Source organism: Cheilinus undulatus, linkage group 18, assembly GCF_018320785.1.
Source record: "Cheilinus undulatus linkage group 18, ASM1832078v1, whole genome shotgun sequence".
Taxonomy (NCBI): domain Eukaryota; kingdom Metazoa; phylum Chordata; class Actinopteri; order Labriformes; family Labridae; genus Cheilinus; species Cheilinus undulatus.
This window is the reverse complement of record NC_054882.1, coordinates 10,535,308-10,559,818: the sequence shown is the minus strand read 5'-3', so window position 1 is coordinate 10,559,818 and position 24,511 is coordinate 10,535,308. Positions and strand designations below refer to the sequence as shown.

At 38.2% G+C, this 24,511-nt stretch overlaps 1 protein-coding gene across 7 annotated transcripts in view; it reads left to right on the top strand.

The window, feature by feature from the left end:
• The window catches only part of ppp2r5eb (protein phosphatase 2, regulatory subunit B', epsilon), an 87,939-nt gene extending 65,954 nt beyond the window's left edge, over positions 1-21,985 (top strand). For all 7 annotated transcript variants that reach the window (XM_041812320.1, XM_041812321.1, XM_041812319.1 and 4 more), the window contains 12 exons: positions 3,657-3,853; positions 5,197-5,298; positions 8,693-8,785; positions 9,000-9,130; positions 11,144-11,203; positions 12,131-12,239; positions 14,406-14,459; positions 14,850-14,900; positions 14,986-15,105; positions 15,356-15,483; positions 16,175-16,276; positions 18,532-21,985. In XM_041812320.1, the coding sequence (XP_041668254.1) occupies positions 3,657-3,853; positions 5,197-5,298; positions 8,693-8,785; positions 9,000-9,130; positions 11,144-11,203; positions 12,131-12,239; positions 14,406-14,459; positions 14,850-14,900; positions 14,986-15,105; positions 15,356-15,483; positions 16,175-16,276; positions 18,532-18,631 (1,247 nt within the window). In that variant the 3' untranslated portion in view covers positions 18,632-21,985. The remainder of the gene's footprint in view (positions 1-3,656; positions 3,854-5,196; positions 5,299-8,692; positions 8,786-8,999; positions 9,131-11,143; positions 11,204-12,130; positions 12,240-14,405; positions 14,460-14,849; positions 14,901-14,985; positions 15,106-15,355; positions 15,484-16,174; positions 16,277-18,531) is intronic.
• The last annotated feature ends 2,526 nt before the right edge of the window (positions 21,986-24,511 follow it).

Here is a 24,511-nt window from a genome sequence, read left to right as displayed (position 1 = left end):
ATTCATCTGTTTGACAGTCAATCACAAGACTTCATCCATCTGTATATTTTCTTGTCTAGTTAGTCAAAATTGTTTATATTTTGACACTTTTGTGAAACCATATGCTTAAAAAATACTCAGTCTTTATTTTAACATTCAGAAGTATCAAAAAAGAACTGAAATCTTTAAAAACTGCAACCCCAATTCCAAAAATGATTACAATATTGACAGTTTTAAGACGCAGTTTTTTGCAGATTGGTAAACCTTAGCCCATCTTTACCTCTGAGAGAGTCTGCCCTTTAAAATGCTCCTTTTATACTCAGTTGTGTTGCAGAGCTGTTTCCCAATAACCTAATTAGTTGCAAAATAAATGCTCCTCTAGCTGATTTTCATTATTACCACTTAATTTTCCAGTCTTTTGTTGCCCCCTCCCTAGATTTTTGAGATGTGTTGCTGCAATGAAATTCAAAATGAGATAATACTTTTAAACAAAATGGTAAAATGTCTGAGATTTAACATCTGATATGTTGTTTATGTTCTGTTGTGAATCAAATCTGGGTTATGAGATTTGCAAATCATTGGATTCTGTATTTATTCATATTTTAATAATGCTCCAACTTTTTTGTAATTAGGGTTCAACATGTAGTTCCTGAGACAGATATGTTGAAGAGGAATGTGGCATTAAAATTTTCAGGAAAACTCCTAAACCCAGTCAAGTCTGCTCAAAACATCTAAGTTTTTAGTAGTTGAAAACAATGAATTAGGCAATCACAGATGCAAAGGGCTGTTATTTTGGTTGTGTGGTATTTATAATCCCTTGCTGTCAAAGATGGAAATTCTGGTTGTGACAACCCTTGTTTTTTGATTATATTTCAAATTAATTCCAATTAACAGCTGCATTAAGAATCTTTTATAATCATGACCAGCCTACTAATCATTTTCCTTGATCACTGGCCTTTAAAGTGTTTGAAAATGTTTTTGAAAAGCCTGTTTTTACCATCAGAGTCTCCCAAAGCCCAAGGCAATGCCAATAGTGTAATTGATTTTTCATACTTAACAGCTGCATGTTGTAATGAGGTGAGAAAGTCATTTCATTGTTACTCTAAAAGTTTATCCCTCATTGATATGCTGTTTGTGCCTCAACAACAACTGCAGTTGAATTCAAACTGACAAATGAGCACTTTGAAGTTTAATTTCTGAAAACACGCACACACTGACACGCTCACACAGTGTTACTGGTGCGGTGCCTTGGGAGCAGCTTATCTCTTACATAACAATGGCCCGGTCCTGCTGGGATGGGGAACATCAGCTCTGGCGATCAGGGGAGAAAAAGAAGTGTCGTGCTTCTCCCTGCAGGTCTGAACTCTGCTCGACCCTCCGCCATGTCAGTAACCGGGGGATCAGAATAAAGACACCTGCCGACTTGTACTTATTGTGCATCCGTATGGTTTGTGACAGCTCAGCCTCCGCTGCTCCTGTCAGAAACGCTCAGTGCAGGATAATGAGGCTGCTGCACTCTTTCACCCACTACTGACAGAGTTTAGGGAAAGATGAATAACTCAGAGGCTGATACGGAGCAGGAAACTGACTGACTTTTCACTCTAAGGTTGTCATATGCTTTATTTTCAGTGACAAACATTTTTGGAAGCTGTAAAATCCTTTTAATGATTTTCCTTTTAAAGCTTTTTAAGTTTCCCCTGCTTATGCTAATCACCCAACTATTTATATAAAACAGACAGACCTCACTGCTGCTGGTAGTTTAAAATCTATATTTTCCATTGCATCAGGGGTTGGTATAGTCTGGTGAAAGTGTCACATCACTGTTTCGGGTAGAGAAGCTGCTTAAAGCCTGTTCAAGGCAATTCATTTTTGACTTGTACTCATGGAAAGCTGTGAAGGATTTCCCCTTTTTTTAATTTTGATACTCTAGTCAGTCAAATTTAACAAAGCATCTGATTAGTGCATTTTGTCAGCTAAAGGTTAAACATCGACCCCCCCACACAAATCAGCAATCAGATATCCATTTAACTAACCAATAAATCAGAGAACTGGAAGCAGAGTCCTGCACAGGTCCGGTTTGGCAAACTTACCACCCTTCTGCATTTTTTACACTTGCGGTCAAAATTACAGAATCCTATTTTCTACAAGTAGCTGATGATTTTCAGCGGGTACCCATCCCAGTGCAGGACTCCAGCTGGAAGTATCCCAAGACATGGGATATGAACACCAGAAATTAAAGATAGAAAATAAAGAGCGCACCCTTCCAGGGCATGTAAGTGAGCAAATAAGCCACATTTTTAATGACAGAAGTGTACTATATTTCTAATTACAGTCACATATACTAGTGCTGCACAGCTGATCTAACTGCAGTTGTGACGTCAGACTATGCAATTACATAATCACCTAATAGGTTGCAATTATTTTTTAGGCCATTGCAGTATCGTCCAGTTAAATCGCATTATCTTGTAATGCTGCATGTAATTAGTGCAGCACTACAAGAAAGTAGTGCCCCATGCAAAATCTGTCCATTTCTCCTTATTTAACTGATGTTTCTCTTTTAAATCTCAGAGAGAATGTAACTGTCCATCTATTCCCAAAGTTTTTAAGGCTCAGGTTTATACCATTTCCTTGAAGTTGCTTTTACAAGTAATCAACAGTATTTTAAACACATATAAGATGTTTTTGTTCTTGAACTTTGACATTTAATTTTTTCTTCTACACACATTTTAAACAATGAGAGATTTAGAATAAAATTTAATGGAGTTTGCATGTTATTCTTTGTTTTTCTCTGATAGCCCACGTACTAGTCGCTTAGGTTATCCTGGCATTTTTTTGAGTGCGTTTAGGACCTGAAACCTAATGACTTGGTTTCACTGGACACGTAAGAGGATGTTGGATGATTTAGAGGCAGACACATCAGTTTGAAGATGTTCTGTGATCTTTGGGGGTTTAGTGATTGTTGTCCAATTTTGACTCATATTTACTTGTTTATTTCTTGTTTATGCTATTATGCTTGTATGTATGGCTGCTCTTTGTCTACCTGTAACTTTATCTGTGCTGCGGCCTGTCTTGGCCAGGATTTTGTAATTTCAAGGTTTTCTGGTTAAATAAAGGTTTAATAATTTTTTAAAATATTGTCCAGGGTTTACCTGTCCCCTTGTCCAATATTTGTTGGGATTATTTCAAGCCCTGTGGCCTTAAAAAGTATGCACAGTGATAGTTTATGAATAGATGAATAATCTGTTACTTACTTTTAAAGACCCCATCAGTAAAATCCAGGACAGAATTATCCCTTAATGTGGATAAAACCAGCACTGGGTCCCTTTTATAATCAATTAATCTACAGATTGTTTTTGTCTTTCAGGCTTTAGACTTACAAAAGAGATCAAAAGATTCAAAATAAAAGAACTATAAAAATAACAACACTATGAAAAAGAAAAGAAAAATCTGCAGGAAGCCTCTGCAGGAGGACACAATTCAGAGTGTACATACAGAGTTATGAAGTTACAACTCACTGTTCAAGCAAGCCTGCTGTTTTTTTTTCTAAGTTTTTTGTTATTTCAGCTTTCACACCTGTGTTGGAGTCAGAAACATCAGCATGGTTCGTGTTAAATAATGTACATATCTAATTAACTTTCCTCTTTCTCTCTCTCTCTCTGTTTGTTTCTTGTGAGCAGAAGTGCCAGCGCCGGAGCAGCCGGAGCTGTTCCTGAAGAAGCTGCAGCAGTGCTGTACTGTCTTTGACTTCATGGACACGCTGTCGGACCTCAAGATGAAGGAGTACAAGCGCTCCACGCTCAACGAGCTGGTGGACTACGTGACCGTCAGCCGGGGCTACCTGACAGAGCAGGCCTACCCCGAGGTCGTCAAAATGGTGAGGATGATGAACACAAACATTTAACAGTACAACAAAGTGGCTCATCCTGGAGTTCTTTAATAAAGTAGTACAATAAAAGTCTGGAAAGACCAGGTTTTGTTTACCCAGCGTATTGTACTGACAAAGAAATTAGTGTTTCCCCACTTATTTGGCTGTTTGTACCTTAAAAACTTTCACCTCCTCAACACCATCAAAGACGCCTTATTTACAAGGTTATGATCTTCTTTGTTGAACACATATTTTAGGCCTTGAGAGGGGAAAAGCACATATAATTTGGGATTTTCTATGGAGATATCAAATCAGATTTGTTCTTTTAACTTGACAGACTTGGTCCTTTGAAAGGGCCTACACTTTTTTGAGACCATCTTTAAACATTTTGAATTGATAGCCATGAATATGAAAGACATTGCCACCTTGTTTTAAAATAAAAATAAAAGAGCAAATTATTGTCATCTCAGATTATGTATTATTACCTGAATGGCAGGCCGACATCTTCTTAACCACCAGTCTTTCAAACAGCAGGATAATACGTTCTTAAGGGTTGCTTTATAATGGAAAAGGCCTTTGAACATAGCATTTTAGCAGCTATCCATGCTATTTAAAGCTATCAGTGCTGCTCAGATCTGAGCTGACACAGCATGGCCTTGATAAACAAGTCCAGTACAGACAGATTAGACTCAAACCAGTCCTCTCCTGTCCCACTTTCTTTTCCGACTGTCTCGTGCCCCTGATATGCCCACAAACACAGTCATGTGAGACGCTGATGTAACTCAGAGTATCACAGAAGAAACCTCAGAGACTGCTCAAGAAAAAAATGAGACGAAACATCAAAGAAATTCAAGTTAAACAAAAAGATCACCCTTTAAACTTACAGGAGCATTCTGTTTTTTTAGTTTAAGTGAAAATAAATGAAGAGCATAGTTGCTTTGGATTCATATTGTGATATTTCAGTTAGTTGTGTTCCTGTAAAGCGTCCTTGGGTTTCTTGAAAGGCGCTATATAAATTCAAGATATTAGATCACCACAAAGGTCAAAATGTAAACGCATCACTGTCGACTAAGTGGAAAACAGAAGTCAAGCTCTGTATCAGAATGAGCGTATGATCAGGACAGAAGTTTTAATAGTCAAAAGCCACTACTTTAAAAATATTTTTACCGAGGTAATAGTGGGTAAAAACAATGAAAAAATCATCTTTAGGACTTGGGGAGCTCTGCAGTGTGCATCACAATGTCTTATTTTACAATACCACAGATACAGTGCTCTTATCTTAGCAGTGAAAATGTGTTCCAGGTAACACACTGAACCATAGATGAGTTTAAGTGTCCCATCTTTTGCTCTAGGTGTCTCACAACATATTCCGGACCCTTCCGCCCAGTGACAGTAATGAGTTTGACCCCGAGGAAGACGAGCCCACACTTGAGGCCTCCTGGCCACACTTACAGGTAAGATAACCCAGCCCAAAGTGTGTGTCTGTGTGTGTTAATTAACCAAATAATACAGTAGTTTTTGTTTTATTTGTACCAAAACAGAAATGTGAAAAAGACCACTTTTAATGAAGATTCCTATATTATCTCTTCAGCAGCCCAACGTTATTTAGTGTTATATTCAATAGCAAAGGTTGTAAAACGTTTTCTGAGTAGAGCTTTCAGGCTGTGTGTTGTATGATAGTTTCAAACCTTGCTATCTATCTTTTGGTGTGTTTCAGCCAAGCAGTCTGGTTTGGTTCAGTACAGTCTGGCACAGTTTGGCACAGTACACTTTGATCTTGCTTACATTTCCACAGCCAATGTCTGTCTCGCTCAAAGGGATGGGAATCCTGGCTCTTTTGGCTTATTTGGCTCAGCTCAGACATAAGAGCCATTCCTTTGGCTCTCAACCAGCTCTTCATTCAGTACCAATTTGGCTTCTTTATGTGTAGTAAACTACAAAAATGGAAAAAAGGTAACTTTTGAACCGCTGCTCAAATAAAAATCCGGCTCTTAGAACCAATTTTGGCTTGTTTGTAACCAACACATCACTTTCGCTCATAACTTGTTATCCAGATTGAGCACCTTTCAATCTAATCAGTGCCTTATGCACAAGGTTTATAGAACATCAGTGTTTCCTTTTAGAGTGTATTTATGAAAAAAATGAGGGAATAAACTTTTTTTTGCTCATTACAAAACATGGAATATTTTGTGTAAGTCCATTGTGCTGCTACAGGATGGAAAGTGACAATGCTTTTAACCAATCAACAGACTGCAGTGAGTATAGACAGAACATAGGACAGTACAGATTGGTTATGTTGGTACCTTTTATTGTAAAATTTTAAGTGTTCACTGTAAGGAGCTGAACTGAACCATACCACTTAGTAGAAACACACCCGTTGAGAGTTCAGTTTTTTCACTAATTTTCGGTCATTTTGTATTCATTGATATTACAGCTGAAGATAGGCAAGATATATTGGGAGAAGAAGGTGGGGTAGATGTGCATCAAAGTGCCAAGGGTTAAGAGTTGGACCTCCAGCCAGTACCTGGAGGACTGTTGGCTCCACTCACTGAACTAAAAATCAAAATACAAAATACAGTTCTTCTGCTGAGCTCTTTACAAAAGGATGTTACTTCCTGATGGTGGTATGGTGGCTTAAGTTGTGTGCCTGATATGTATCTGGGCCAATAAATCAGCAGTTTGACTTTACACAGGCATCACTATTCAGTACTATTCGCACAGGATTAGTATTACCTGTGAACCTCTGATCATTTGTGAATAACTCCCTGGTGTTAGTGTTTGTTGTGCATTTGCATGGGCTAAGTGAGGTCTGTAATGCGCTTAAATTTACTGACATTCCTGGAGGAAGTTCTGCACAAAAAATGCAATGTTGTGCATGTCGCTTTCTGCATGTGATGTTGTCTTCATGTGTCCTATATTTTCAGTTAACCAGGGATTCCAATAGACAACATGTGCAGCAGTGTTTTTTCTCTTTATATATTTCTGACATTTTAAAATCTGTAGCAGGCTATCCACATGACCAGTAAACCAGTGAAATATCCCCCCTAACTCTCCCATTATGCATCAATGTTTGCATAAGTCCCCTGTGTGTATCTGCAGCTGATCTGACAGAGAGAGAAAGGAAGAAAATTGATAAGCTGTTGAAGTCAAATCAGTGAATGCTGGGCGATACATTTCAAATCCTGAATTGTGTTATGCTTGAAATGTACGGCTAAATAACACTGCTGTAAGATCAGGCATTTGTAAATAGAAACTGGCACTAGTAAGGATTTCAGAAAAATCCACACATACCGTAAACAAACACAATTACCAGCATAAATTACAGAGATGTCGATTCGCACAGGATTGGTATTACCTGTGGACCTCTATGTGTGCTGAAATGTGGCAGGGGATTTACCCTGTAATTTTTCCTCTGTTAATTACAGATATGATAGATTTACACGGGATTAAAAACAAAGATATCCTCTAAAAGTTGTCTTACAAGAGGTCCCTGGGTAATACAAATCCTGTGCAAGTACGGCTATAGATGTCTTTGTTTCACATTTAATCAAAGTTAACTTTGGGAACTTTTTAAATGAAGAAAATGGGAAATAATTTTGCAAGTAATATCACTAATCTATGCCGCCTTACAACAATCCACACTGCATTCCTAGTTTCAATCATGCTGTCATTCATGCGATGTCTTTTTGTTGCATCAGATAAGTTTAAAACAAAACTTGTCTGAAAAAATGAACACATGTTCATGAATAAACATGATTACTAGAAGCCACAATAACAGAACACCTGTTGGAGCAAAAACCATTGGAATGTATTTTGAATTTTAAGTTTGACAATACAGAGGAGGTGGAGCTTATGAACAAGACTGCCGCCAGCCAGTAATGTAAGCTCCAAATGTATTGGTTTCACTTTTGGGGAGCTCTTATGTTGTTCATCTTATTTTATAAAGTCTGTGTTTAAAGCCTCAGTTTTCCAACGTGATTTTGTGATGCTGCACAGTCACAACGTGTCAACAGTAATCAACAGCCATACATTGTCTTTTTTACATTTCTGTTTGAGTACAGATGAAACCAACTAGACATGGATGAGGGCTTTTGATATACTTCCTGTTTAAGAGACCTAAAATTCTGAACCTTTGACAAGACTTGAGTAGCATTTGTGCCAGAGATTTGGTGTCTGTGTTTGTGTTTCTGGTGGTTGGGTGGGTTTAGTCTTGGGTCCATGTGTAGAGCCAGGCTCTCTTGTCTCTCACCTCCCCTCCTCCTTCTCTGTGTGCCTGCTGCCCAGGACTCCTTTAGAAATGAGATGCAAATCTCAAGGAGAAGCTTCCTGGTAAAACCTTTTTTGTTCTTTTTTGTTTTTGCTCATCTTGCCTATTTTTTTCCAAACTATTCTCCCCCGATTAGAACCTCTTTATTCCCCCACATCCTGGCCGATCCAAATATGTTTTGTTCCTAGCTGATCCCACCTTGCGCTGAACCTTCTGTGACCGTTCTCCCTTTTGACCTCCCCCTTGAATCCGCTCCAGTCCCAGTGTTTATGGGGTTAGTTTAAGGGCTCTCACTTTGAATTAAACATGTCAGGATTATGCTTGTATTTTGTAATCAGCTTGTTGTTGCACAGAAAGAAACTTGTCTTTAGTTTATGTCAAGAGTTAGTCACTTTTGTTCCTGAGTTGGCTTGAACTGAAACTAGACAAACTGCAGCTAGTCCTCCTGCACATCAGTGAGCTGATCAGAGAAGTTTGGTACCTAAACATTAGTTGTTTTGTTTTAACCTTAACATGTTTTCTGCACTCCCTCGCCCTCCACCCTTCTCTTCTTCCTCTTCTTCTTCTTCTTCTCTTTTCAGTTGGTATATGAGTTCTTCATCCGATTCTTGGAGAGTCAGGAATTCCAGCCCAGCATTGCCAAAAAGTACATAGACCAGAAGTTTGTCCTACAGGTGAGTCACAGAGTCTGCTACAAATAATCCCCCGCTGTCACTTTCACTAAAGCTTTTGTTTTTACTGTCATTTTTTCTTTTTTCATGTTGTCATTGTACTTTTTCCCTGCTGTCCTTTCTGTGTCCCTTTGACTTAATATCACCTGCCTTTTTTCTGATTTATGTTTTATTTTATTCCTGTCCTCTCTGCTCTCTTCTTGTTTCCAACTTGCAGCTCTTGGACTTGTTTGACAGCGAGGATCCTCGGGAGAGAGACTACCTGAAGACAGTCTTGCATAGAATCTACGGCAAATTCCTGGGGCTGAGGGCTTTTATACGAAAACAGATCAATAATATTTTTCTACGGTGAGTCGACAATTCATCAAAAACATCTGAAATATCCTAGTTTTATTTTTTATCCATTTATTTAAGAGTTTTAATTTGTCAACATATAAAAGAGGTGACTTTGCTCTGATTTTATTGTTTTGAAACATTTCTGTGAAGACATTTTACCCCTTTATTAAAAAAAAAAAAAGTCACTATGCATTTTGTCGCATTGCCCTGATTTCGCAATGTGTAATCAATCTGATTTAGTTACTGACAACTGCATCACGAGAGGTGCAATTTATTTTGGTGTGAATCAGTGACTGTTTCGGTCAGCTAGAATTGAAAATCATTTTATTAAAGAGTTTTTAACATATTTTATTATCTGCTATGAACTGTTATTACCTTCTGTAAAGTGATACTTCTGACTAAATTTCAGTCTTATCAGTCAGATGCCTGCCAGCATATTACATTGGACATTAAGGTAGCGCACTATGCAGCCACACGCATTAGAGAGACATGGCGGTGCAATCCTGGAAAACAGTTCCTACTTGGAGAAAAAATACAGTTTCAAGGCTTAGTCTCCTGTCGCTTGAGTTTCTGAAGCTCAGTCACATATTGCAGATGCACTTTTGTAATGCTGGTGGGGCAAATCAGACAATGATTGTAAGGATTAGACTAAGGTGAACTGCCACGGTCTAGATCAGTGTTTCTCAACCATTTTCCTTAACCCCCCCCTTTTGTACCTAAGAAAAGTGGAGCCCCCCGAACACACACAGAGGATCCAAGAGAGAAGAAAAAGTGACACATTTATAAAAATTAACTAAAACCATGATAAAGAAGTTAGATTATACATAGGTCTTTAGATAAGAAAAGCATGCATAGGCCGTTTTGAGGGTTTTGTCAGTGAAACAATTAAAATCTGTGTTGATTTTGGCAGCAGTGTATCACTTTTTCTTCTCTCTTGGGTCATGGGGGGCTCTGCTTTTCTTAAGTGCTTGTAGGAGGGTCTCCAAGGAATAATGGTAGGGAAACACTGGTCTAGATAATTGACGGAATCCCTAATGTAGTATCAAACAAGTTTTTCAGGTATCCAGTATCACAGAAAAGTGCAAAAATACTCTCATTTTCCACTGATGTTGTGCTGGTTTGGAGAATAATGCTTTTTGGAAATAGTTTAAGCGTCAAGTAGTGAAAAGCACATATTACTGGCACGTTTGAGGCCATAAAATGGAAAAGAAAGCACATTAAATACCCTGAATATGAACGGAAATACCAACAAATAGTAAGATATTAAAATAAGACATGAACATTTATTGCAAATTGATGAGACATTATAATTGTGGAAGAGCAGATTCCCATCCTTTTTTCACTTTCTTTAGATAATGTGTGGAAAATTACGCCTTACAAATAAACTGTAATATTAGAATTACTTCAATGTAGAGTTAGTGTTTGGTTTAATAAAGTCCTGCAGATGAAAATTTTTTTTGTAAAACTTTCCTCAATGTTCCTGAACAGCTAACACGTCTTTCCAATTGGTACCCATTCACTATGTAAATACCACAAATGATGGTACAATCCAAGGACAAGGAATGCAGTTTTTCTAATTTTAATTTGATGTTTATTCACAGAAATCGCTGTGTAAAAATAGAGCAGAAAAGATTATTACAGCCAAAAATGCAACAAAAGGCAGTTTAGCAGCTCTTTGTCAGTGACAGCACAGATAAAAATACAAGGAATGAAAGAAGAACAGCATAAAAACACAATAATGAAAGGCCTAAAAACACCCTAAGCAAATGTCAAACTAGTTTAACATAGTGCTAGTGCTGTGATTTTGGCTTGGTGAGGTGAGGAAGCTTCTGTTTTCAGCCAAATGAAAATCATAACACATGACTATAAATCTTATTTTAACATTCAACAGACCTCCTTGGTATATCAGAGTTTCATTTTTGCTCATTAGTTTTATTTGTTTAACTTTTCTCTCCTTCAGTCTCACATTTGTCTCCTGTCTTTTGTCTCCTCTCCCCTCCACCTCCTTCTCTCTCCACTCTGCAGTTTTGTTTATGAGACGGAGCACTTCAACGGGGTGGCTGAGTTGCTGGAGATCCTCGGAAGGTATGTGGACCCACAGAACTGATCTCGACTCTGGAATCTGCCTGTTTTTAAGTTTTAACCACACATTTTCTGTCTAATGTCGCTGTTAAACACAGGACTGCAGATCGGGTCAAAGCTGCACGATTTAGCTCCTTAAAACCGGATGTTACGGAGTAGAGAAGTCAGGTTAAGGGTAGAGTCAGGAGAAAAATTTAAATTTGAGAGAAGAAATGAATTAATCCCCAGCAGTCTTTTAATCCATTTTAATCCTTTAAAAAAGAACCTACTTACAAAGGCAGGATATCAGCTCTGTGTCAGGAGCTCTATGGTGTTTTTTTAAATGCAGACATGGCTGAGGATGATTATTTTCTCTGGCTGATAAATGAATTTGCTGATGTAAGTAATAATTGATTTATCCAGCTGAAATATACCTTCCTGCTGTTATTACCCACTGTTATTAATAAATTTACTGAACTATTTAACCAGAATAAGGTTATAGGACACTAAGTTGATGCATTTTGAGGACATAAATGTAGGTCCACATATGGAAAAGATTTAGGAAGAAGCTACAAAGGCTGTTATTTGATTGATCGAATACTACCTTTGATCATAAACTCTAAAAACAGCTTGCAACTGAGCTATTTTCTACATTCTGTCTCTCAATAAAAGCTTTAAAAACTTAATTCCAGTTTAAACAATGTAGGACACTAGTTCCAAAAGGAGATTTACGGTAGCATCCGTTTCATTGGCCTGAAGGTCTCAGCAGATCTCCATGAGCTTCGTCTCCGTCTCTCTTCTCCAGGCTCTGTCCCTCATATAAACAGCCTTCTTTTTGTCCACCTCTCATTGATCTTCCTTGCTTTCAAAGGCTTCACAATGACTCTCTTTCATGTGGTCATGTTTAATTTATGTTTATATTTTCTCTTTCTCTCTCTTTCTTCTTCCCAGTATAATCAATGGTTTCGCTCTGCCACTGAAATCAGAGCATAAACAGTTTCTGGTCAAAGTGTTGATCCCCCTCCACACTGTCAGGAGTCTGTCCCTCTTCCACGCACAGGTAATATATGTTTGTGTCTTTACATCTACTTGGTAAAAAAATCAAGTATTTCTTGCAAATATGCCAAAAGTGTTCCTGTTTTACATCCTCAAAAATATAGAATGTGACGCGATCAAAAGCTGTTATGTTACCAGAAAGTTTGGTGCACGAATTTTCAAGTGGTTATGAATATTAAACTCTTAACCTTCTGAGGCTTTTAAAGTTATGCAGGTGTGGGGGTTTTATGTGTCAGTGTTTCTGATTCATATCTGTGCGGTAGCATAAACCATTGGTCTGCAAAGTCTCAGTCTAAGCAGAGGCATATGCATGTATCTGATATGCACCTCTTCAAAAATACAGCTCCCTGTCAATACAACACAAACTACAAGAGAGGTGACTGGTCCATTGAGTAGCATGTGAACATACTGAGTGTACTAGAATGAGATAAATGGTTGCAGACAGCGATATAATCTCTTAAATCTACCTGCTAGTTTGAAAATATCAGACATGCATTTCCTCATATATATATGCAAGAAATTCCCCTGTCCTTTTCTTTCCTTTAATCAACTGCTGCTCAATATTTATCAGCTCAAACGCTAACATTATAAGGTCTGTTGCAGTTGTATATAACCAAGCTGGAAGTTTGGTGAGGGGACTAGGAACTGGCACAAAAATCACCCTGCCAAGCAGTGATTGAGCAGATTATTGCACAGCAATGCTAATATTAAGTATGTGATGCTGACATTAGTGTAGTCTGCTAAAGCTGTACAGTTCTGGAAATAAAGTGAGGTATTTGGAAAGAAAAATAGAGGTTTAAATCAATGGTTCCCAACAGTTTTTCCTTGGAGCCCCCCTTTCTTGTGTCAAAGACTAGCTGAGCCCCTGCAAGACCCAAATTAAATTGGCGTGATGCATGTTTGTCAGAAATCAACGATACAGATTTAATAGATAAAACCCCAAGAAATTAGGTTTGAGTATGTTTTATTACCAAATTACCATGATATATTGTATTCTGTAAGTGTTTATTTTGATTTAAGTTAACATGTAGTAATCTTTTTTTTTTTCTAAGATTTTTTTGGGGGCATTTTGTGTTTATTTGACTGGACAGCTGAAGAGAGACAGGAAATAAACAGATAGAGAGTGGAGGCAGACATGCACCCACACCAGGAATCGATCCTGAGACCAGTGCATTGAGGACTTAAGCCTCTGCCTATGGACGCCTGCTCTACAAACTGAGCAACACCGGCAAATCCAATTTTGATAACCTCAGAGCAGTCAAAGCCTCACACCTCCCTTTAGATTCTTGGCGCTCTTACAGGGGGGTCCTGTACCCCATGTTTGGAGCCAATGGTTTAAATTAGTGCTAACTTTCCATGGCAACACAAACTTTTTGTAAGATCCACAAAATAAGTCTCTTCGGAAGATAAGATTTGGGCATAAGGGAATAAGAATAATCTAAGGATAATTTCATTTTGATGGATTAATTTCTAGATGTTCCATGAGGTGTTTTCGTCAAGCAATTCACGACTTTCCCAGTCTTTAGCTGCAACTTATTTTGAAAGTTTTTGCAAATATAAAATTCCTTTTCTTAAAACATTGAAATTTTCTTAGTTTGTGTGTCCAATATGTCATCTTTGCTGTTTTTTAAAATATGGGGTGGAATGTTTGAATGCAGAGTATTATGCTGTGTTTTTATTTACATTTTGCACAGCGTCCTAACTTTTTAAGTAAATAGCGCTTCTTTTATGTATTTGTTTGGATCCCCTTTAGTCACTACAGAAGCAGGAACTTCTCTTCCTGTGGTCCACACAAGCAAACATAAAAAAAATCCTTGCAAATTCCATTATAAAAGCCCAAAACGGTATTGAACTCATTTTTTAAGGGTTGAAAATTAAAAAAAAAAAAAAAAAACTCTACATGCTGGCTTGTTTGCTTTTTTCTGCAGAAGCTCAGTCAGGGACAGAAGCTTTTAATGAAGTATTTAGTTTTTTATAAACTATACACATTTACATCACTAAGTTAAAAATGTGGAAACTTTGTCCGGTTCTCTCTGTAGTGTTTTGAATCAATCACCTGAATTCCAGATGTTGTTGTTTATGTGTTTGGCTAATGTAAGCTACTTTAAGAGGGTAAATGTGTTGCAGAAGCCTCTTTAGTTCTAACATGTTGTGTCCTCTCTTTCTGCAGTTGGCGTATTGCATTGTACAGTTCCTAGAGAAAGACCCAACATTAACAGAATCAGTAAGTATCAACAAGTACATAGTCAATTTTACATACACAGTTCTTTTAGTAATGCTGTCTTTGCCTAATTGGAGAATTACATGGATTGTTCACAATCAATCCTGGTTGGTTTTCTCTTATCCAAACTACTATTACCATGGTGAATTGTCTCAAGTTTTCTTGGTGACCATTTAATATCTAGTCATGCTACATACTCCAATTGTCCTAGTGAGAAATGGCATTCAGTGTAATAATAAGTGGTGCAGACAGTGCCTCCCTGTGGCGAAAACAGGAGTTGCAAAACCTGGGAGGATTTTGTTGCAGTTTGACTCAGTGGAGATTAAACAACTTTTGTTTTAATGACAAAGGCAACAGTCAGTATGAACTTCATTTCCTCTTCTTTGTCCTCAGGTCATCAGAGGATTACTGAAGTTCTGGCCAAAAACCTGCAGTCAAAAAGAGGTGAGGCTTGTTTTGTTTTGTACTTTTGAGTGACTTTTGTGCGTCTGCGTGTGAAGTGACACTTTTCCTCCGTGTTGCGGTGCAGGTGATGTTTCTAGGGGAGTTGGAGGAAATCCTGGACGTCATCGAACCAACACAGTTTGTGAAGATCCAGGAGCCGCTCTTCAAACAGATCTCCAGATGTGTCTCCAGCCCACACTTCCAGGTGAGTGACAGTGTGACAACATATTCAGGACCACACTATCAGTTTGATTTACCTCGCTGAAATAAGTGTTCACAGAGTTTATTAAGAGGAATGAAATAAGGCTCATTTTAACAGTCAGTTCTAAAGTTGCAGGCTTCACCATAAATTATACATTTGAAGGCTCTTTGCAAACATCTCCATTAGATTATTATCACAGGATATCAGGAAGGTGTTGGTGTTTTATGTTGACTGTTTGGTTTCTTTCCTCCAGGTTGCAGAGAGAGCTCTGTACTACTGGAACAACGAGTACATCATGAGTCTGATTGAGGAGAACTCCAGCGTCATCCTGCCCATCATGTTCGCCAGCCTCTACAGGATCTCCAAAGAGCACTGGAACCCGTAAGTGATGTTAAAATCAAAATCGTTTGTAGCTCTGATAAACAGATAAGACTGATTCTTCTTAGGTTTTAATCAGATAGAAACTGTTTTTGTTTGTTTGTTTTTTGTCTAAGCTGGTTTTCACCCTCAGTTTGTGCCCACAGCTGTTTGGTGTCTTTTCTGTTTTTGCTGTCTTGCAGCATTATCAGCTGCTCTCCTCATGTTTCCCTCTGATTTTTATCTTTTTTGTGTTAGCTTGAGTACAAACTAGGCTTTCTCTGCCACATGAGGGCTTTGTTTACAGTAAACGGCTGAGAACAGCGTCTCTTTGGTGCAGAAAACAAAACGTTGTGCGGTATAAGAAAGCATAACCTTGTAAAAGAAAAATAAATGCCAAAGCAAGTGTTTTTAAGAGAATCTGCTCCCTGCTCACTGTGTGCTTGAAAAAAAAAAAAAATACTGATTATGCATAGAAATCACATCTCATCGTAGAGAGTTAAGTTTAGTGACACAGGTCATTTGAGGGTTTCAGTTGTAGCTGCATCTTTTCATCTGCATGATCAAGCATGATCTGCATGAAAAATCAACTTTGTTACAGAGGTAGTCCACTAGTTGCTCTTGAACTCACTGACTTTTTATCAGCAGGAGCTGTAAACCTTTATGTTATGTCGCCAGAGAAGTGACCTGGGATCTCTCTCTCTTCCTCACACAGGGCGATCGTGGCATTGGTGTACAACGTACTGAAGGCCTTCATGGAGATGAACAGTACCTTATTCGATGAACTTACAGCCACTTACAAGTCAGACCGCCAGCGGTAAGAAGCTGCTCATATTCACGCCAGACACTGAATAATGTGATGGAGTTTGATCTGTGCTGCAGGGAGCTGCTAAACAAAACAACAGCGTTATGATCACACTTTACAGTTATCAGGATGGATTTAAGAGTGGGGCACAGCAGGAGGAGCTCAAGAAGAGTTTAGTAAAAACACCAGGAATAGGAAGAGCTGCAGAAGTCAGGCTAATTTGTTTGTTTACTAAGTTTAGATAGATTTTATGATTCTCATATTGATTCTGATATCAAAACTCACATGACTGGCTGATACAAGCGTAAATCAAACCCAGATTTTCTTTTTACAGTTCAACATTTCTAAATCTTGCTTTTCAAGTGGTTGGATCACCCTTTTGATTCAGATCAGCTGGATACATTTTTCTCATACTCTAAGTGATCAAAACAAAAAGACTTAAGTTATCCTTGGATTTTTCATATAAGTAAGTCAACTATATTGGATAAACAGTGTAACAATTACCCCTCGTTTTCATATATGTACGGTTACGGAGGTCAACTGCAAGTCCATCCATTCCTATTTGAATCTCTGTGTTGTCCGACCTGCCTGCGAAACTCCTCCCTTCTGTAATATTTTCGTCTTTAATGTGCCACAAGTATGTAAAAAAAAATTACGTTTTGCGGTAGATTTTGGAGATACTGTATGGCAGTGTGCTAGCTAACTAGAAAACAGGCAAAGACGAGTCATATTTATCAGCTTGATATGAAGTACAGTCATATTAACAACTTTGATATGAAATAAAGCAGGATGTATCAGTGGATATGAAGTGCTGTGGGATCATTTTGGTAATGTCAGTTATATTTTAACATTTAAGTGAACAGTGGAAGGGACGGTTTGATTAAAAATGGGTTATTTAACATATAAACAAACATTTGAATAGCTAAACAAGTTAGGTAAGCTTACCCCATTCGGAATTCCAGTAAACACAGATTCCAGTAAACACAATGGCTAGGGGGCATTGCCCGTTTATTTATGGATTACAGACATAAGTCACATATGTGGAAACGAGGCGTAAATGAACCAATTTGGCACAAATGTCAGTGTTCACCTCAGGAGGAATTCTCATGGATTTGTCCATGCCATTGGGTGAGAGTTTGGGTAAACACGGGATTGATCACCAGCCAGTTGAGGGGCTTGATTTGTTCATCCTTTGGCCCCTGTAGTAATACTGACACATTTATTTATAATGCTTCAGTAGAAATTAAATCTCACAGTCCTACAGAGTAGAAACACAAGCTTAAGAAGTACAATGAACAAGGGAGCAGAAACATGAGCATGAAAACAAGGAAAAGAAATCAGAAACAAAAGCCAGAATAAAGAATTATATATGAGAACCAAACCATCGTACTCAATAAAGAGAATAGTCTTACTCTACTCCCTCAGAAGGTTTAAATGCACAGTTATGCCTTTGCTTTATAACCACCTGTTAGTACCCTTAGCTGAACTTTGTCTTTTAGTGCCAGTTAGCAGATATTAGTGTAAAGGTAGTGCTGCATACCTTTCAACCCATTCCTTGTGTTTTAAACAAGGGAATACATCAAAATGACATTTAAAAATGATAAATTATGATGGTAAAATGTTAAACATTGCACCTTCTACATGTCTGCATGGTCATGAGTTATCACAATACCAGAATTTCAGCTTTGATTTGACTTTGAATTTTCGACCCGGATCTTTCCAAGTTCCGAGTACAATTGAATGCAGCATAAGATTCCAGGAATTGCAGGCAACCCTTTGCAGACTGTCCAAATTGCACCTAAACTTTTGATTGCCTTTTTTTTTTCATTGCAACTTAGACATTTCTTGCAAACTTTGATGAATTTATTCCACTTGTACTCATCTGCCTTATGAAATAGCTGTTCTCAACTCTTCCAAAATTTGGATGCAGTTAAAAACAAGGGTTTCTGAAATTTTGACCTTAACATGAAGCCAAGAAATGTGACGTTTCACACAGTATTCCAGAAAAGCTCATTTTTAACTCAAAGTTTTAACTCATTTTTCCATTACTGTGCCAATCTGTAAAAAACGTCACGCACACAGCATGTAGTCCTGCCTTATTGTTTCCATAGCAGGCAGAAATGTTGGTCTACAGCAGCATACATCCACTCTTATCTGTGCCACTGAAGTTATTAGAGATGGAGTGAAGGTTTCCAAAGGTTGACACCAGGCTTATTTGTCCCCATCATGAAATTTAATTTGTCCTTCATGTTGTTTTTCTGTTCCAGTGAGAAGAAGAAGGAGAAGGAGCGGGAGGAGCTCTGGAAGAAGCTGGAGGACTTGGAGCTGAAGCGGGGCCTTAAGAGTGACGGCATCATCCCAACTTAACGAAGACAGCGCCGCGCTCCCCTCTGCCCCTCCCCCTCTCCCAATACTCTCCCCTTGTGACTTCCCCTCCCCTCCATCCTTACCCTGAGTCCCTCCCCTTCCACATCAGCCATGTCTGCTCAGAGCTCTGAGAAAATCCCCGATTCAGGCCATCGTCTGTGGATCGACACGGAGCGCCCGCTGGTTTCTTAATTGTTTTTTTTTTTTTCTTATGTTTTTTTTTTCTCCTGTGTTTGTGCGACTTACTTTACAGTAGATTCATCACGTCTGTTTTCATTATTTCAACAGCACTGTAAATAATTATTTTTTCTTTTTTTCCCTTAAGCTGATATTATTGCAAACGGAAAAACAAAACAATAATAATAAAAAAAAGGAAGAAAAAAATAGAAAATGAGAAAATGACTTGTGTGGGAGGGGAATTTAAACAAAAAAAAAACTTTTGGACTGTAGGACATGAAATGAACTCTTGGAAAACAAAAAAGAGAAGATAGATTGATTTAAACTCTTCATCCCTTCTCTTCTTCTTCAGTACAGTCCTGTATGTAATTTTTATTTTCCTGCTCCTTCTCTTTGCTTTCCCTCTCGTTGCCTCCATCTTTCTGTTTCCTCCCTCCCTCCTCTCTAATGGTGCGTCTGTCATTTCTGTCCCAGTGTGGGATGTCCGAACTGATAATGGGTCCCCCCTTTCCCTCTGGAAGGTTCCTCCAGGACTTCCCTCGCCTCTCTTTAGCCCTGCCTATCTTTCACCATGTTCCTCCTGTTTTAAATGGGGGAATAAACTGATCAAATCCACATTTAAAAACAACAACAGGGGCTTTCTTTATACACACATGACCATCTCCTCTCTGAGTGTGTTTACATGCGACTAAGATTGATTCCACAGAGGTTCTTGAACCTTTTTTGGCAGAATTTTTCTCATCAGCCGTTCTTTTTTGTAGTTTCACGACCTTTCAGCCCTAAAGAAACACAACTAATTCCCTCAAGATCTATCTGACAGCAACATTTGCTAACCTGAGTGGTGCATTTAAGAGCAAAAAAGCAGATTAGAAATAGATGTTTTTGGGTTGTTTGGGTTGTCTTAAAAATTTAAAGTTGTAACCCTCATTTGCACTTTGAGCTGCTGCTTCTGCAGAGTCTCTGTGACAATGCACTTAATGTCTTAGCTTTAAGAAAAGCCACCATATGTCACTAAAATAAACCTGCAGAGGTGGGAAAATGTGTCAGAATGAAAGCTTCAACATTAAACCGACACATGCAATTATTGCTTCTTGAGAAAATTAGCTTGAATAAGATTTCTGTAATAAACCGACTACAATTCAAACAATTATCCTGAGGTCAAAAAGGCATAACAGATTTGGCCTTATGGTGCATAAATGCTCTTAAACAGTAGGTTTAACCAATGACCCTTAAAGCTCCAGTGATGAGTTTTTAGGTCATAACAAAAACAGACTAAAAAATATTTTTTTCCCAAGAAAATGAACCTGACTCATCAGTGGTGAGTGTGATTATTTTCTTAAAGTTACTTCTAATGTTTGAAATTCCTGCCGGGGGGTAGGCGTCAGATGTAGTGATTGAAATCACACTTAAATAAACTTTATGTCCAGTTTCTATGAAAAAATCACAGTAAGTGATGCATTTTATTGTTGAATTAAAGGGGATATTTTTGTAAAGGAAAGGATCTGTAAAGAGATAAAATGCACCACTTTGGCCACAGGAGAGTTTCTTACAGGAGCTTTAACTATTATGTGAAGCCCATCATAAGCTCTATTCACACATGCACAAATCTAATGAAAATTTTTGGAATTTTTCTTGATGAGCTGCTAATGCAAACGGCAAACTTTCCCCAGATTTTTCCCTCTCTGACACTGCTCTGTTGCCACACAGAGAAAACTTCTTGCTGTGAGGGACAGGTGTGACCAGGCGACACGGAACAGTTTCAGTGGCAGAGTGCTGGAATTTTTCTGTAATTTTCAAGGAGTGCATGTGTGAAAAAAGCTATCAACAACGACACTGGTGAAGAGCAGAAAAATCACCCAGTTAAAAATTTTTCAGAAGGGCCCGTGTCCACAGCCTCCATTTCAAAGTGCTTTATTAATGCTAGATTACGAAAGTTGACATCTGCTTTTAAAAGTCGCAGGGTTTATTAAAGCTGTCTGTGCTTAATATTTTTCTTTACCTAAAGAAAAGGAAAACAGGAAGCATAGACATCTTATCCCAGCATTTACAGCAGCTGTTGGCTTGGAAACTTTACCCTCAGAAAGACAAGTATGAACTGTATTTCTTCCACCAAAGCTGTCCTGCCTCTTATTTAAGGTATCTTCCTAAGGGAGAAGTGACGGTGACAAGTGCAGTGCTGTGGAAAAAGTTGAGCCATTTTCAGCCAAGAGCAATGCAACAAAAAAAAAAACTGATGCTGAGAGCACTTTGGGCTGAAATCGCTGGACTGCATTGATTTTTGTACTGAAAATGAAGTTGTAAAAACAGCTGTGGACTCTTTTACTGTGGTGAAAATTAATTGCAGCAGTTAATAATTTCATTAGATTTTTTAAACACAGATTTAGTTGCAAATCCCTCTTGTATTTTCAGAATTTGTGGCTATTGAATCCTGCTGTGCTTTAGAGTAAATAACCTTATATTGGGCTGCTTTAGCTCCTATTTAACATACTTATAGTCAAGAGTCTGCATGTAAACACACTCATTTATTCTCCTTACATCCTCTTTCCTCCTCTCTAACAATACTGGACTACCATCATGAATTGCTCATCTTTCTGCTTCCTTCATTCATCTTTAATTTTGACCCCTCCCTCCCTCCTTACCTGCCGTACCAGGTATCCCAGGTATCAGTCTGGCACTGGTACCCTCTGGCCGTAACGGGGACTTACAAATAAAAACAAAAAAAGTCTTCAGAGGAGCGCCAAATATCTTCCTCCCTTGTTGTGAAAAAGACGAGCGCCCCGCCCCGCCTCACCTCAACTCGCCTCACTTCGCCTCCACTCCTCCCCACCCTCCGCCCACCGGGGGGCGCCGCGTTGACTTCACAGTATTACAACAACAACAGTGACAAAAAGAAAAGACAACCCTGTACATTGTTATTGAATGCAGTACACTGATAATCTTGTATCTTGTAGTAATTTAGCCTATGTTTTTTGCTTAGGAAACTGTGGAGAGGAGTATCCAGTATATAAAGAGGTATTATGGAACAAGACTTCCTGGTATTTATGATAGTGTTCCCCCCCTTTTAGTCTGTTTTTTTTTTCTTTTTCTGTCTCTCACTCCTCCCCTCTTCTCTTGGTTTTTATCTCATTTTGGATATTTTGATGAAGTTTCTTTTGACCATTGGATATATTTTTTTTAGTTGGGGAGGGAGGGAGGGAGGGAGGGGGGTGAGGGTGAGGGCAGGTAGGTGGGTAGGGAGTCAGGGGTCAGAGGGGGGGAGGGAAAGAAGAAAGGAGGGAGGGAGGGGGGGAGTAGAGAGGGAAGGCACGGCGCAGACCACTGTGGGAGTTTTGACGGTGAACCTCCCCCCTCCTCCCTCGCAGAATTAATGTGTGCTTTAGAACGGCCCAGATGTAATATGATTTAAAAACTGAAGAAAAAAAAGATAAAAAAGGGTTGGAGAAATACAAATGTTTAATTATTTTAAAAAATAAAGAGATATTAAATTAAACCTGTTTTGTGATAAAGCCCAGATGCTGGATTGCTTTATTTACTGGGTTCACAGGAAGTGAATGTTTGAATGTGTGAGAGTGCTTGAACTGAAACATCTACATCCAAATCTGTGCAGCTAAAGTGGTTTTAGTTTTGGATCAGCCCATTCAAAAAGCCTAATTTAAATTATTGGTCTCCATTTTACTCTTAAAATATAACAAAATGGCTCTTTGAACTCAGGATCTGTCCGGGTTAGGTTTTATTTCTAATTCAGAGAAAAACAACAAAACTGGGGCTCTGATTTTTCAGCCCACCTCCAAAATGAAGGTGCCAGAGACCTGGGACCCCCACTGTACCTGACGGTTATTGAACACAGCCAGGTTTCTGGGGCCCAGCCAAACTGGGGGTCCATGGAGGTCAGCAAAATCATGACCCATTGTAAAGTTAAGCTGTGATATTCCATATTTCATCTTTTTTTAAACCTGAATAAGAACCACTCTTATCAAAGTAACACAGATCATTTTTATTAATTTGTGCCATAGTATATAGCCTTTTTAAAAATGTAATTCCCTTTTCTTAAAAACTGATTAAAATGGTAAAAATTGGCAGAAAGGGTGGTGAAATATGATTTTAGAAGTAGCAGAAATAGGCTTAAAGTGACAAAAATTGGGTTAAAGTTGCAAAAATTGGCATATAAAGTGGTAAAAGGAGTTAGCAGAGGCAATCGTTTCTTTAACGTGGCTTAAAAGGTGAGAAAAGATTGGTTTAAACTTGCAGAAATGGGTTAACTGAGGCAAAAATTGTGAAATGTGTATAAAATGAGCCAAACAAGTGTAAAAAGTGAAATGGTGAATAGTGTCAATAATGGGTCAACCGAGGCAACAGTAGGCAGAAACTGGCAAGAATTGGTTTAACTGTTGCGAAAACTGGCAGAAAATGTGTTTGAAAGGGACAAAAATGGCTTCAAAGCTGAAGAAATGGTGAAATAGCATTAAAAAGTGTCAGAATGAGGTTTAAAGCGGCAAGATTGGTGGGAAAAAGTGAGGAAAACGGGTTAAAATGTGACAAAAAATGAGCACAAATTGCACTAAATGGATGAAAAGTGGCAAAACTGGGTGGTACGACTGGTTAAATGACTTCACAAATAAATACTTTCAACATTAGATCCCAATAATAGTTTGACACACTTTACAGCTCCAGAATGAGCTAACTGTTAGCCAGGATGCTAGCACTAATACTGCTGATCAAACACATGCACTGATATCAATAAATCACAGAGGGACCATTCTCTGGGTTTGTCAGGCCAAATCTGTGGTCAGGCCCGTGTGCAGACTGACTTTTTATGTTTGTTTTTTTATAACATGACTTCTATTTCAGCATAAATCTAACCAAATGGCCATGTTTGTATTTCACTGTTATCTTTTCATAAATGGGTAAAATATACAGTTTGAAATAATTTAAAAATGCTCTTAGCTTTTTAAGGCATGTGGCGATCCCAAGGGGGGTCCAGATCCCCAAGGTGAGAACCACTGATTTAAACATTTAGAATTAATCTGATTGAATCAGAGGGATTCCATAACACAGTAATTTGATGTGACTGGTTTAATATAAAGAGACAAATCCTTTAAAATAAAACCCACTGAAAATGGCTCGGCAACCCACCTTCAGGTCCAGATCCAGCAGTTAAGAACTCTTTAGTGCGCTCTGTGGTGAATATGCCATTTTAAAGTGGTGTTTCAATTCTGATCGAGCATTCTCATTGCCTACTGATGAGCACAGTCCAATGTCACTCCCTGCTCTCTAGAGCAGGGTGTCAAACTAGATCCAGCCCATGGTGCAGTGATACCCGGCCCACAAGATCGTAGCATATTTTTATTATTACTGGTCTGCAGATTTCCTCCAGTATGAAAATGGAAACTTATCCTTGATTATTTTAAATTTGTTAAGTCATTAATATTTGAAAAGGAAAGAGCAAAAATGATAACTTAAAAAGTCAGTAATGTGGGTAAAGAAATGTGTTTTTATTTTATATTTGGATTTTGACTTTTGATGTCATATTTTCAGTCATTTCAATTTATTATTTTGACATTTTATGTCCTATTTTGGCCATTTAAATTCACAATTTTAGATTTAATCTCATATTTTGACCATTAAGCTCATCATTTCAGAAATGTTCTTGTGTTTTACCTTTTGAACTATTAAGTTTGATTTTTTTTATTTCAGATTTTTAGC